Source organism: Nelumbo nucifera, chromosome 5 (assembly GCF_055504915.1).
Source record: "Nelumbo nucifera cultivar China Antique chromosome 5, China Antique-T2T, whole genome shotgun sequence".
Lineage (NCBI taxonomy): Eukaryota > Viridiplantae > Streptophyta > Magnoliopsida > Proteales > Nelumbonaceae > Nelumbo > Nelumbo nucifera.
In genome coordinates this window covers 2,710,387-2,725,485 of record NC_142653.1, presented here as the reverse complement: position 1 = coordinate 2,725,485, position 15,099 = coordinate 2,710,387, and the positions used below count along the sequence as shown (strand labels likewise).

The following is a 15,099-nucleotide window of genomic DNA, read 5'->3' as shown; positions in this document are numbered from 1 at the left end:
AGTGAAGGTTGCTAACAGATTAGAGAAGCTAATGAGAGATTTCCTATGGGAACCAGGAGAGGAGAAGAGGGACCACAGAGTTAGCTAGGAGATAGTATGTAGGAGTAAGTCTTGTGGTGGCGTGGGGCTTGGGAGTATCAGGAGAAGGAATATGACTCTGTTGGAGAAGTGGTTGTGGAGGTTCCCTATGGAGAAGGAGAAGCTATGGGCTAGAATAGTGGCAAGTATACATGGGCTGGAGCACAATGGATGGGACGCTGGAATCAGAGCTAGGACCACAAGCAATTCTCCTTGAAAAACCATTCATGACCTGCTACCAGTTTTCTCCCCTAATATCAGGTATGACTTGAATTCCGGTAACTCCATAAAATTTTGGGAACAAACCTGGGTGGGGAACACCCCTTTAAAGGATCAGTTTCCTTCTTTGTATGCTCTTTCTTATTTGAAAAGTGAGTCGATCTCATCTTTCACCACCCCGTCCTCTTCAACTTTTGGGGCTGGGTGGAACTTGGGTCTAAGAAGGGATTTGAGGGACTCAGACCTCGACAGTATTTCGAGCCTTATTGCACTTCTTGATAACGTTGTCTTAGACCCCACTAGGGCGGATTCTAGAATTTGGACACCTACCCCCAATGGCATCTTCTCTTGTGCTTCGTTCTTCAAAGTCTTAAGTCAGTCCACCAGTCCTACCTTCCCCCCTTTCCCTGTTGGTGAGGTTTGGTGCAAAGCAATACCTCCTAGGGTTGGTAGTTTTTGTTGGGAAGCCTATCTGGAAAGAATCAACACTGGTGATCTACTCCAAAAGAAGAGACCCAATACTTGCTTGTCACCTCAATGGTGTTCTATGTAAAGCGGATGGGGAGACCGGTTTTCACCTACTGGTGTCTTGCCACTTTGCGAGGTCAATTTGGGATTGGGCTTCCCCTTATTTGGATGCAGTTGGAATCCCCCATCATACCTTTTTTAGGTGGCGGATAAAAAGGGGAAGGATAATGTGGAGAGGATTAAGGGTTGCAGTATGTTGGACACTGTGGGAAGAAAGAAACTCCAGGATATTCTTAGAAACCCAGAGAGGAGCAGCAGATATGAGGGCTATCATAAATATTAGGGCGGTACAGTGGCTGAAATCTTTGGAACTATTTACAGATTACACTGTGGATGACGTGTTGAGGAAATGGGGTGAAATTGCAAATTGCACACAGACCAAGTCAGTAATGAATGTGACTTGGACTCCCCCACCTAGTGGATTCTTGAAATTAAACTTTGATGGTTGTAGTAGGGGAAATCCGGGACAATCGGGGATTGGAGGTGTTTTTAGGGACGAAAATGGGGTCATCTCTGCCATGTTCTCAGGCCCAATTGGAGTGGGTGACTCCCTTAGAGCTGAGATCTTTGCAGTTATGGAAGGAGTCCGGAAAACTAAGGAGTTGAACATCAAGAAACTCATAATTGAAGGGGATTCAGAGGTGGTGATAGGGTGGCTGACTAAAGATCAAAATGGTTTATGGAAGTACAACAATGAGAGGAGGAAATTCATGTGGCTGGTGCGGGAGATGGAAGTTAAGACATGTTGAGTTAAAAGATCAGCTAATTCCCTAGCTGACGGTTTAGCTAAACAAGGGGCAGAAAGGGATTCACTGCTTTGGGCTAAACTGTAACTTTAGTGTCTTCTTTTCTCTTTTTCTTCTTTTTTTCCTTTCATGAGGCTCTTTGTGGCTCTTGGAAGATAAGTGTGTTTGTCTTCCTCTTATAAATTTTCTACTGATGATTTAGTGAAAGTGTTATTAATCAAAAAAAAAAGTATTCTTTTTTCTCGAGTATTCTTGTACTCCTCTAACCTCTAGGCTCCATAAAATGGATGCCCTTGTGCAATGCCATACAATTTTCTGCCTTTTTAGGTAATAAGAGAACAAACATGCAGGGAAAAATAAGATATTTAAAGGAGATGTTCATGATGCCCCAAAAGGAAAAAGTGGTTCCATACCTGCAATGCAAGCTAATAAGTATAAGAGGTGGTTTATCCTTTCTACTTTAACCTCACTGGGCATCTCTACTTGTATCTAACCACTGGCATTCAACCTGATTAAGACTGATCCAACCCCAACCCAATAGGGTTGGGTAAAAGCCGGTTTACCACTTAACCCAACCCAACCCACTGACACCCTACTCATATCCCTAACTTGACAATTGGCATCCCCCTTTCCCTTATGGGCATCTTATCTTTAAAAGATAAAGTAATTGATAAAATAGTGGACCTCATGTGCTTTCCCCCCCCCAAAAAAAAAAAAAAAGATTCTTCAAATATTAAAGACACTCTAGCATCCCTGAGCCTGAAAGAAACCAATTCCTATTTTGCAATAAAAAGCTTTGAAAGGCAAAGTCTGAAGGTTGTTCTCTATGATTATAATTCAAGAAACAAAATGCTTATGCTTTCAAGCGCTTTCTTTGGCTTCTCCATTTTCTGGAATACCACCATCTCCAAGTAAAAACAAAATCAAATCATCCTAAGAGTTTCTACCACAGAAAGAATATCCAAAGAAATATTTGACTATAAATAAAATACATTAACCCACTTTCAAGAGTCAAAACACACATAGGTATGCATGCATGAGTAAAAGGTATGTTCATATGTTACCCAGATATAGCAGGGACAACTGGACAAGGCTGGACAAGGTGCAGAAAAATTGATATATCCAAAACATAATGCCACCCTTAATACAGGTATTTGGTTATTTATTATCTGTACAAAATATCTAAATGAACATAGCTATGAAGGAATATAGAATATACAGAAAGTGCAGCCACAGCATGGGCACTGAGAAGTTGCTGTGCTCGCCGGATAATAATGCTTAGTGCTTCAGGTGTTGGCAGTCCTCGTTCATTAAATGGTAACTCCACCCTTGTTGTATCTCCAACATTGGTAGAAGGATTTGGCTGATACCCTGCAGGAACCATTTAAGTAACTTAGTAACATATTAGTCAATGGCAAAGTAGTTCCTATTACAAGGATAATTCTAAGATGCTTTAAATTATCACCATTGAGTGGCAATGCTTGCTCCATGTGGTTTATGAACTCAGAAATTGTGCTCAAAGAATCAGGAATAGGCTAAAGCACAGAAACATGGAAATAATCAGTAAAACCATTTACCAAATCAAGAAACACAAATGATCCACTGGTTTGCAAATAAAAGAACAGAAAATGAATTGAAAGAAATTTGGAACTGGCAATTTTTTAACACAACCAAATATGAAAAAGAAATGCTTTTCTTTCCCAAGGCAATGTATAATCACTTTCTGCTCTTTTAGTTGCAACTTGTAAACAGTGTGAAAGAGGAACCATGTAAAGCTACCATATGAAGTGAAGGAATAGGTACTGCAACCCCTGCCAATGGAAATTGTAAAGATTGAGGCAGAGATTGGAATGGGTGATTAGGAAATGCCTGCCCACGTTGAGCTTGACCTCCTGCTTGGCCGTTGCCATCAACATTCCCATGTGTACCTTCTGCTTCAGTTCCTTGAGAGGAACTGGAACCATTTGACTGGAGAACATAAAAGACATCATTATAACGAGGATACTTAAATGAAAACTGCTGGTCCAGGAAAGCCCAATTACTCACAGGTGTACTAGATGGTATGTTGGTTGTCCCACCAAGGGTCTGGTTCCCAATTCCAATAGAATTCAGAACTGCCCCAATAATCTGAAGTAAAAGCAAAACGTCAAAGCCATGGAGTATGGTCATTGAGACTGACAAGGATAAGCCCCTTAATATAATATGCAAATACTTCAGCCCACGGTGAAATTCAAGAGCAAAAGAACCATCACATCATACCCGAGTAAGATCAGGAACAATGCCTTCACCTTGATCCCCAATATTAAAGGTTCCAAGGACAACACTGTGCGAAATTTGCCCAACCCGGTTACGTGTAGCACCAGCATTACCATCAGTTCCTGTCAAATAATACATCAGTTACAGTAAAACTCATTTTCTTAGGTCTTAAAGGAATTCCATTACATTCAAAGATGAGATGCATGACCAATGAAATCTTAAACAGAAACCCAGAAGCAGATAATGAAATGTAAAGTATGTAAATACCTCTAGCATCATTCTGATTGGTCTCTCCAGAGTTTGTTCCAGGCAAAGGCTGAGATTGAGCTGGCTGTCTTGCAACTAAATGCAGGGTACTCCCATCTTCCACATCTAGGTATAGTCAAGGAGTACTATGTAGAATAGTAAAAGAGCGTACACAGAAGTCTCAGAAACACCCAAATAAGCCAAACTAGAAGAATCTGTAAATGAAACTCGGATACCATGATAAGTAGATAACTAGATATATGTCAACCGAAAGAATAGACAGAATGCAACCAACTTTAAGAAAATATTAGTATCAGAAAAAGTTCTTATAGATGTATCATACCAAATTACTTGATGGACAAGCACACTTTTCCAGCCAATCCATATCAGCTATCCAGTAGGAAAACCTCTAAATTGGCTATGTACAGAATGCCTCCATGTCACATGACTCACATCTGAAATCTACTTAACACTGAATTCTTTATGCCAATCTGCTGCCTTAGAAGTTCCGTTTAAGTTAGAAGAACAATAGTGAGCACCTAGCTGCCAGGTCACATAGGAGATAGAATTTTACAAAGAAAAAACTAAATTCTAGGTCAGTTCCCTAATTTTACATTCCAATTGTCATGCATATAAAATGAAAAAACAGTAATGCTCTTTATTAAGAACATTACTTTTCCTATCAAAACGTAGTTGCCTAGGCCGGTCCCATTTTATACATAAATTGTGGCATTCGGATGAGGGGCCCAACCAAGCACACCTTGACAACTATGATGATTAGGGGAGACAGATAGCGGGTAGCCATACAGTAATTCGCTGTTTCATTAGCTATGTTAGTAGAAATTTCAAAATGGGTGTCATACGTGTGTTGAGCACAAGTAGGCAGAAAACTTGAGGGGGCTCTTCCCTTTGTCAAATACATAGCATGTGAGTAAAGAACTTTGGACCACTAGGAAACAATTTGGTCATGAATTGTTTTTTGATAACATTTGATAATCTAATATAAACAATTATATATTATTTTATTTTTTATTGTTGTTTGCATTGATGTATACATCTATCTGTAATCTGTTTTCTTTCCCAATAGTGTTATTCCATAACTCATATAATCAAATTTTTATTACTAGAACTAATAAAGAATCTTATTTTTTATGTTCACGAGGTCTGACATCCTGTAATCCATGTCCATGCCAGATTCTGACACTAGTACTCAAATCAATGTGACACATTTCATTAGTGAGAAGCAGAAAAATATGAACCAGTAGATCATAAAGAAGAAAGACAAGAAGGGGGAGCACCCAACATCTATGAAAAAGTAGGATACGGTACTCAGATAGAAGATGATCATCCTTTAAGACCTTTCCCCTAAAAATTAATCGTTGCTGCCCAACTGGAACACCAATTTCATTTGCTATTTTCTCCTTGAACAATAAAACAGGCATCTGAAAATGCTCAAAATCAAATCAAATGTTATCAAATAGTCATCACCTAGCCCCATTCTGTAACTTGATTAATGTAATTGACAAACAAAGGTAATTACAAATCTGGTATATGCAGTTTATAATGTGTTATAGAATATGTCAAGATATTTTTTTTTTTAGAATATATGTCAAGATATGGCCATTGTGAGTATAAAATAGGCAATGCAATAACCTGAAATTAACTTTATGTTTCAACTAATGTAGACAAGTAAGGGATGTTGGAAAAACATTACATTTTTGTTAACGTGAAATGTGTAGATCTGTGAGTCCAAAGTCTTAATGCTGAGTTCGACAGTTGAACCTGAACCTTCATCAGTAACTCCACTCATACTGGAACCTTCAACAAAATTTTCATTCGCCATTCTGCTGAAGCAAACAAAGGGCAAGGATACAACTAATTTAATAAATCAGCAAAGAGAGGTAAACTGTTATTAATAAGCCAAGCGCATTACTTTAAAGGGAAAATGGAGGGACCATGGCATAGCAAAACATGTATTTGAATACATGTTTAACAGATGGGATTTATATGACAAAAAAGTAAGGCTTTTACATGGAGTAATACAACTTATACAACAACCAATAAAGCATGCCAAAAACAACTGCCAAATGAATAAGCTCATCATTATCCATCCCTTATCCCAACTATATGGGGTCAGCTACATGAATCCTGTTTCATCAATCTGTTCTTGCCAAATGAATAAGCTAAAATTCAAAAATCAAAGGTTATAATAGAAAAGGAAAATACTTCCCAAATGAATAAGATTAAATTCTCTAATACAAATTAACTAATTGTTGGGATTCTTTGCTGTAAATTAGTTATAAATTAGGCTACAAATCAGGTGTAATTAGCTATATAATTGTTTCCTTATTTAGAATAGATTAGGCAAGATTTTCTCTTCTAAAATAGGGAACAAGTCCTAACGTTTAGGACTCCAATTGTATATAAAAACATGTTCTGCTGGAATAGAAAATACAGGTCATTCAAACCTAATTATTCACATGGTATCAGAGCAACCCTAGACGCCACCTGTTCTTCCCACAGCCGTCCTAGGTCAGTTCTCTATCTACTGCTTTTCCAGCAGCTTTCTACACTGCTTATTCCTGCAGTATTCATCAGCCATCCTAGCCTTTATCTCATTCCCGGCAGCAACATCAAATACCATCCATGACAAACACCAACGAATCTTCAATTGAAACTCCAAAATCCTCCTCCTCAAACGTCGAAACTGTTATGTTCAACAACAATGGTGGAGACTTTACAAACTACTCATCCACACCCATCACCATATACAAATTGAAGGGCCGAAACTACATCCAATGGTCTCAATCCTTCATGTTTCATGTCCGCAGCAAGGAGAAAGAAGATTATCTCACCAGAAATATCACCAAACCAGATGAAAAAGATGTTGGTTATCGGATTTGGAAGAGAGATAACAGCCAAGTTATGTCTTGGCTAGTGAATTCCATGGAGCCACACATAGGAGAAAATTTTCTCCTATATGAAACAGCTGCAGAGATCTGGGAGGCTGCAAAAGACACTTATTCTCACAAAGACAACACCCCCGAACTGGTGACAATTGAGGGTGTCATGCATGATCTCCGACAAGGTGATTTATCTGTGACCGAGTATTACAACAAACTCCATCAAAGCTGGCAGCAACTGGACGCTTTTGAAAAATATTCCTGGGATACTACCGCTGATCTCGAACAATACAAGAAGATAATTGAGAATAAGCGGGTCTACAAATTTTGCTTGGGACTAAATTCAAGTCTTGATGCTGTAAGAGGAAGGTTATTTAGCACAAAACCGCTGCCAAGCTTACGTGAAGCATTTTCTGAGGTCCGAAGGGAAGAGAGTAGACGCCATTTGATGCTGGGGATGGAAAAATCAGCTGCTGGTGGTGAGTCATCAGCCTTGGCTGCCCGAAACCAGCAGCAGCCACGCAAAGGGGGAAGACCATGGTGTGAACATTGCCGCCGCCCTGGTCATACCAAAGAAACCTGCTGGAAACTCCATGGAAAACCTGCTGATTGGAAGCCAAAGACAGCAGCAGAGAAGGAAATTCGAGGCAACATGGCTGGCAGTTCAGAGCAACTTGCAAATTTTAGCAAGGAGGAACTTGATGGACTGAGAAGGTTGCTGCAATCACGGCAAAATCCACCAGTTGTTGGATCAGGTTCCATAGCTCAAAAAGGTAACTTTCTTAAGGCTTTGACTGTAAAACAAGAGCACTATAAACCTTGGATTGTAGACTCTGGTGCTTCCGATCACATGACAGGAGATAGGCGAGTTTTCCACACATATTCTCCTTGTAATGAAACTTTCACAATTAGAATTACAGATGATTCTTTGGCAAAAGTTGAAGGAAGGAACTGGTTCGGTTGTGGTATCCAGGGACATAACATTCAAATTTGTTCTATATGTTCCTAATCTAGACTATAACCTACTCTCCATAAATAAAATTACCCAAGATCTTAACTGTATAGCTAATTTTTCTCCTTGTGTCTGTGAATTTCAGGATTTGACTTCGAGGAAGATGATTGGCAGTGCTAGGAGTCATGTTGGGCTTTATCATCTTGAGGTTCAACCAGATTCTGTAAGACAATCTCATCTAGGAGTGAGTGAACATATTTCTTGTCACAATAATTCTTGTGTGTCTGTTAGTGAGTTGAAAAGTGAGAGTGAGAGGTTGGTGATGGTGTGGCATTACAGGTTAGGTCACCCAAGTTTATGTACTTATCCAAACTTTTCCCAAGTTTATTCAGAAATAAAAGTGCTAGTTCTTTTCAGTGTGAAATTTGTCAATTTGCAAAAAACTCTCGCATTTCATACCCAATTCAGCCATACAAAGCATCGAAACCTTTTTCTATGATCCACAGTGATGTTTGGGGTCCATCTCAAGTTCCAAATGTCACAGGAGCTCGGTGGTTCATCTCTTTAATAGATGATCACACACGACTCACATAGATTTTTCTCATGAAAAATAAATCAGAAGTTACTCAAATATTTAAGAATTTCAGAACAATGATTAAAAATCAATTTCAAACTTCTATTCAAATACTTAGAACTGACAATGGAAGAGAGTTTTTTAACTCTAATCTTGGCTCATATCTATCAGCTAAGGGAATCATACACCAAAGTTCCTGTGTAGATACCCCTCAACAAAATGGGATAGCCGAGAGAAAGAATAGACACCTTCTGGACATTGCCAGGTCTTTGTTGTTTTCATCCAATGTTCCAAAGTTTTTGGGGTGAGGCTATACTTACAACAGCATACCTAATCAATCGACTTCCATCCAAAGTACTAGATTTTTCCACTCCAAATCAAGTATTTTTACAACACTTTCCTCAAAGTCAGTTGATTTCCTCTCTTCCACTAAAAATATTTGGGTTTACTGTGTTTGTGCATATCCATCAACAACATCGAACCAAGCTTGGCTCTCAATCCACCAAATGTATCTTTATAGGGTACTCTCCCAACCAAAAGGGTTACAAATGCTTTTGTCTTAACAACCAAAAGTTTTATCACACCATGGATGTCACATTTTTTTAAACCAAACCCTATTACCCCAAAACTGATATTCAGAGGGAGAGTTCTAGTCAAAGTCAACCACAAGAATATCGGTTTTTCTTGGATAGCATAGATTGCACACCAGAAACACCTGAAATACCTTCTCCAAGTGTCCAAATTGAACCTGAACCGAAACCAACTGATTCTGAATTTCCCGAGATAATTGTCTATCATAGAAAAAAGGGAGAACCGAAGGAATCAGAGACTCTAGCAGATTCACAGATACTACCAGCATCTGAACCTGAGGTAAAAATCCCTACATCTGACTTACAGACTGTGGAGGAAAATCCTGCAGGTACTAGTTTAAGTGATCATGATAATTCCGATGAGAACCTACCCATTGCACTCAGGAAAGGGGTGAGAGAATGCAGAAGTAGGCCATTGTACCCTATTGGCAACTATGTGAATTATGAGGGACTATCTTCATCTTACCAAGCATTCACCAGCAAAATCAATTCTATCTCCATTCCTGATTCAATCCAAGAAGCCATGGCTATCCCAAAATGGAATAAGGCAATTAATGCTCTAGTGAAGAATGGTACTTGGGAAATTACTGATTTGCCTCATGGAAAGAATGTGATTGGGTGCAAGTGGATCTTCACTGTAAAAACAAAGGCAGATGGTAGTATTGAGAGATACAAGGCTCGATTGGTAGCTAAGGGATTTACTCAATCCTATGGCATAGATTATGAGGAGACCTTTGCTCCGGTTGCAAAACTCAACACTATTCGGATACTTCTCTCTCTTACAGCAAATTTGGATTGGCCCCTCCATCAACTAGATGTCAAGAATGCATTCTTGAACGGGAATCTAGAAGATGAGGTCTATATGGACATTCCCCAGGGACTACAGAACTCATCAAACATCAATAAAGTTTGTAGACTAAAGAAGTCACTTTATGGTCTCAAACAATCACCCCGAGCTTGGTTTGAGAGATTTACCAGAGTTATGAAGAGTAATGGGTATATACAGGGACACTGATCATACAATGTTTGTCAAACATTTTTCAAAAGGACTGATTTTTGCGTTGATTGTCTATGTTGATGATATTGTTCTAACAGGGGATTATGCTGAGGAGTTTCCAAGAGTCGGAATTTCTGACTAGAGAGTTTGAGATCAAGGACCTAGGTAAACTCACATACTTCTTGGGAATGGAAGTGGCTAGGTCTAAGCGGGGCATTGTAGTTTCTCAAAGAAAGTATGTACTGGATCTTCTTAAAGAAACAGGTATGCTTGGGTGTAAACCTGCAGAGACACCTATGGACTACACTACCAAACTTGGTTCAAATAAAGAAAGTGCTCCTGTAGATAAGAGAAGATATCAAAGGCTTGTAGGGAAGTTTATCTATCTCTCACATACTAGGCATGACATAGCATTCTCAGTAAGTGTTGTTAGTCAGTTCATGAACAACCCTACTAAAGAACACATGACAGCGGTGTACAGAATCTTGAGATACTTGAAAATGACTCCAGGAAAGGGATTGTTATTCAGAAAAAACTCAAGTAGGGAAGTGGAATTGTATTTTGATACAGACTGGGCAGGCTCAATCACAGATAGGCGATCCACTTCTGCACATTGTACCTATGTTTGGGGAAATTTGACAATATGGAGAAATAAAAAGCAAGTTGTGGTGGCTAGGAGTAGTGCAGAAGCGGAATTTCGAAATATGGCTCATGGTATCTGTGAAGGAATTTGGGTGAAAAGAGTATTAGTCGAATTGAAGATACCTTTTGAGGGAACAATCCAGCTACTGTGTGATAGTCAATCTGCCATCAATATTGCTAAAAATCCAGTTCATCATGACCGAACCAAGCATGTGGAAATAGATCAGCATTTAAGATAGAAGGGAAAGTAATCAAGCATGTTTACATTCCTTCTAATCTTCAGACTGCCGATATCCTAACTAAAGCACTCCCAAGGGCGCATTTTGGAGATCTTAGTTGCAAACTGGGTATGATAAATATTTACAACCCAGCTTGAGGGGGAGTGTTGGGATTCTTTGCTGTAAATTAGCTATAAATTAGGCTACAAATCAGGTGTAATTAGCTATATAATTGTTTCCTTATTTAGAATAGATTAGGCAAGATTTTCTCTTCTAAAATAGGGAACAAGTCCTAACGTTTAGGACTCCAATTATATATAAAAACATGTTCTGCTGGAATAGAAAATACAGGTCATTCAAACCTAATTATTCACACTAATTTTTTGTGGTGCATTTTTTATCAATAACAGAAAAATTCAATTTCCTACAGTGCATATTTAGTAGTCATTGATATTGTTATGCACTAGTATATTATTAATTGTTAGAAGGCTATAATAGATATTTCTATTGCAGAAACTGAGTGGCATGTAGCCATATATGTATAATACACCCAAAAATGATGTTTTGTCTTCCTCTTATCCAAAAACAAGCTCAACAAGAATTGTTGCCTATACATATATTTGGTGTACCCACAAATGCTAAACTGCATGCTATTCTCATATCCCCCCCCCAATTATTGTTTTGCGCAAATCATCAAAAATACAAGATTCTGAAAGCAATATACTTTCAAAATAGTAAAGTGATATCACTAGTTACATTACAACTCTTTCCTTATCTAATGCAGGCTAACTGGATATTTTTCCTTTAAGTGTTAGGTAGGCCAACTAGTTAAAAAAATAAAATAAAATAAAAAACACTTGGAAGAGGTGGAATGTTAACTAGGCATTCCCTAAGGCTTTCTTCTATTCATTCAACTCTTATTTTACTTTGCTAGATTGGCAACTAAGTAATACACCACCAAGGACTCAAATCCTTTTGAGCCTTTGAGGCACAGTATTTTTTTTTCCTTTATTTAAATAGTTTCTAGTACATGTTTGGTTTCCTCTGAATGACAATTAAGATGTATTTAGTTGCCCATTTACAAAGTGGATTTGTGCTTTCTCAGCACTAGAAGCATGCAGCATGCCTATGGGAAATTGTGACATTTGGGCCTCACCCGTTTTTCGGTAAACGGGGGCAGTAAAGTTGATCAGCACGAGAGTTGACCAACCACCCGCATTCATGTTTCAGTATTGGTGGGCCTCACGGAAAAGAATGAATCCTGAGTGGCTCAGTTACCTAGGTTAGTATTACCCTCTGCCCAATTGGGTAAATAACTTTCCCATCCACGGGGAAAATCTAACACATGATGTGACAACATTGTCCCTTCAATAATGACACTTTATGGATAAAACAGTCATTCTTTAACTTTACCTGGAAAACAAAAGTAAATTGGTAAGTGCACTTACCCCAGTAAGTGTTACTTAAGAAATATTTGCTCAGACAAGTGCATTTACCCAGGTAAATGACTTCCTGAAAAAATGAACTAGGCCTTGGTCAAATTTCTAGCAGGCCTCCCCAAGGAATAGAAGTCAAAATATCTTTGAACACATACGCAGGATAGAGATAGACATGACTTCTCCGTTGTGCAAGTCACATATCTAATACCCTTTTTAAACGATTCAAAGGCCTTTCTGATCCTTCTCGTAAAGAATTGCATGTCCAAACTCCAAACTATCCTTTTTTATATTCAAAAATAAAGCTGTCCTTTTGCACAATAATTGACAGGTGAACATTATATCCTCCATCCAAATATTTTCATCAAATATTCTTCTATAAAAAGGTCTTGATTACAAAGTCCTTTCTATGAAAGGTTGGACCAAACAAATTATATGTTTTGCGTATTTGTTTTTCCACCTAATAGTAGTCAATTGAACAAAACATTGCAGACCCAATAGGTGACTACAACTTATCCCTTCTGTTGGTATGTTTCTCACTGACAGTTCTGGTATATTTGGTTGGAAGTTATGTTGCTGCGGGCTATATAGCCAACAGTAAGTGGTTATAGATCCCCCAAGCACGCCTCACCACTTGTACTCACCAAGAAAACATATTGTTCCCATGAGATGTGGAGAATATGAATATGAAACGTGTGATAATGGAATCTCTAAAACGAACATCTTTTAAGCCTTCTTGCATGAAAACAAAAGTGCAGGAGATGTCCTATTGTCACTGAAATAATTCATATACCAGAAAATCGGAATAAACGCCAACGCTATGTCTTCTAATGAATTAGACAAACAAAAGCCAAGCTAGGGCTTAGCATATTGGACTTTTACACTGTACAGTATGAGATCATCAGAAATCCTCAAACTACCACAATCCTAATAGTGCTCAATATACCATCCAAGCATTCGGGTCCAATTCAGAAAGCTATCTAATCAGCAAAAGAAGATACACATAGCCAACGACCTTCCGAACAACGAGATTAAAACTGGCACCAATATGCCCTATGAAAGACTAGTAAGATTGCCGGCCTGCTCTTTTAGAACTTAGAATGCATTCGGAAACTCACAATTAGAAAAAGCATCCCAATAGTTAAAAGGAGGAGGAAAGAGAAAATCTAATGGGATAGAAAACAAACGATAAATGAAAAAATAAAGGCATTGATGTGATTCGGAGCAAGGATGTATGGAATCCCAGCTATTTGGTAGAACAAATCTTTAATAGATCCCATTCTTCTTCAGGAAAACAGGAAGACCATACCTGAGCGAAAAAAAATGAAATCTTCGAGTATATATAATAAGATCAATATAAAACGTACCTTTCGTTATTAAACTCTGCAGTCAGAGAGGATGTCTAAAGATTCGACGGTATTGTTCGATGAAGGGACTGGATGAAGAAAACTGTTTTGCCTTAGTATTGGCTTGCGGAGGAAGACGGATACACCACCCTGAGCCCCGAGTCCCTGACCACCTTCCTCCTCTCTTTTTTTTTTCTTTTTTGTTTATTTTTCTATTTCTATTTTCTTCCTCTAAGGCTGAAAGCCTGAAACTTTTAGTAAATTAGGAAGATTCTAGAATGCGCATCCATGCGTAATACGCATATTTATTTGTGTCTGTTTTTTTTCTTATTGTTGCTAAAACCTCCCCGCTTAAGTTTGTGGTTATTATTGAAACCTCCCTGAAGTTTTGTAATTGTAATAATTTTTCATGAACTTTTCGTTTTGGCTCAATTTGGAAGGAGTATGAATGCAAATATATAGAGTGCAAAATTTTATATTTTATATTATTTTTTATAGATTTATAATGTACATATTTGCACTGTTACATATTGTTACAATCCTCAAAAAAAGTATAAAAATGTCTAAAATATTTATACAGTTATTTTTTATCATAAATTACAAAGATCTTTCTATAATTATAGTGTTAGTAACAAAAACCCTCTGAACTTTTACATTGCAATAAATACCCCTCGGCCATTAAGTCATATGAGAGAAAGCATTAAATTACCAAAAATACTCTGTTAGAGGTTCTCTATTTTCTTCGTTTTGCCATTCTCTTAAACCGAACTGACCCTAAAATACTTACAAGGGAGAAACCGAAAAATACTTTAGACAGGAAGGAGACAGAACTTGGTAAACAAATAGCCTTAGAACTGAAAATACTTATATAAGCAAAAAACTAATATTCAGATTTTGAAAAAAAAAAAAAAGCATTGGGGAAGGGCTAATACATATTAGGGGGAGAAGGAGGGGGATTTATGAATCCATGTTCTAGACTGGTAACGTTGGTTTGTTGGGTTAGGTCACTCAATCTCGAACGGAAGTATGAAACTTTTTGGTTAGAAAGTTTGAAACCCATATCAATATATTTAAGCTTAACATTGAACACGTAAGGTTGCATTTGGAAGCAATGCAAATGAGTGTAAATCCCAGTTCAAGGTAAACTTGTACTCTGGTTCCCTTTTGTCTGTGTTTAGTTATATTACATTTTTTTATGTATTAATAAATGACAGAAAATACATTTTTCAATGCATATTTACATTGATAACAAGATGTAAAAGTACATTTGCATTCAAGTGGGCTTTTGATAAAAAAAAAAAAAAAAACATATGTTTTATTGGAATTTGTGTTTGCATCCATTACAGTTAAAAGTCTGTTTGGTAAGAA

General features: G+C 37.9%; 2 protein-coding genes across 6 annotated transcripts in view; one reads left to right on the top strand and one right to left on the bottom strand.

The window, feature by feature from the left end:
• LOC104603706 (Ubiquitin-like superfamily protein) overlaps positions 1–13,961 on the bottom strand; it is a 33,185-nt gene extending 19,224 nt beyond the window's left edge. For 2 of the 5 annotated variants that reach the window (XM_088887335.1, XM_088887337.1), the window contains exons 1-9: positions 13,753–13,958; positions 5,788–5,917; positions 5,398–5,515; positions 4,095–4,199; positions 3,831–3,949; positions 3,618–3,698; positions 3,351–3,539; positions 3,037–3,106; positions 2,791–2,942 (exon numbers count right to left, since the gene is read on the bottom strand). In XM_088887335.1, coding sequence (XP_088743461.1) covers positions 2,791–2,942; positions 3,037–3,106; positions 3,351–3,539; positions 3,618–3,698; positions 3,831–3,949; positions 4,095–4,199; positions 5,398–5,515; positions 5,788–5,916 — 963 coding nt within the window. In that variant the 5' untranslated portion in view covers position 5,917; positions 13,753–13,958. Of the gene's footprint in view, positions 1–2,790; positions 2,943–3,036; positions 3,107–3,350; positions 3,540–3,617; positions 3,699–3,830; positions 3,950–4,094; positions 4,200–5,397; positions 5,516–5,787; positions 5,921–13,752 lie in introns of all 5 variants that reach the window. The other 3 variants (XM_010267799.3, XM_010267798.3, XM_088887336.1) reach the window with 3 other exon arrangements.
• On the top strand, positions 6,720–10,970 carry LOC148791182 (uncharacterized). Its single transcript, XM_088887503.1, has 4 exons — positions 6,720–7,913; positions 8,074–8,151; positions 9,142–9,999; positions 10,188–10,970. Exons 1-4 carry the CDS (start codon positions 6,720–6,722, stop codon positions 10,968–10,970), a joined length of 2,913 nt encoding a protein of 970 aa, XP_088743629.1.
• Positions 13,962–15,099: the final 1,138 nt, after the last annotated feature.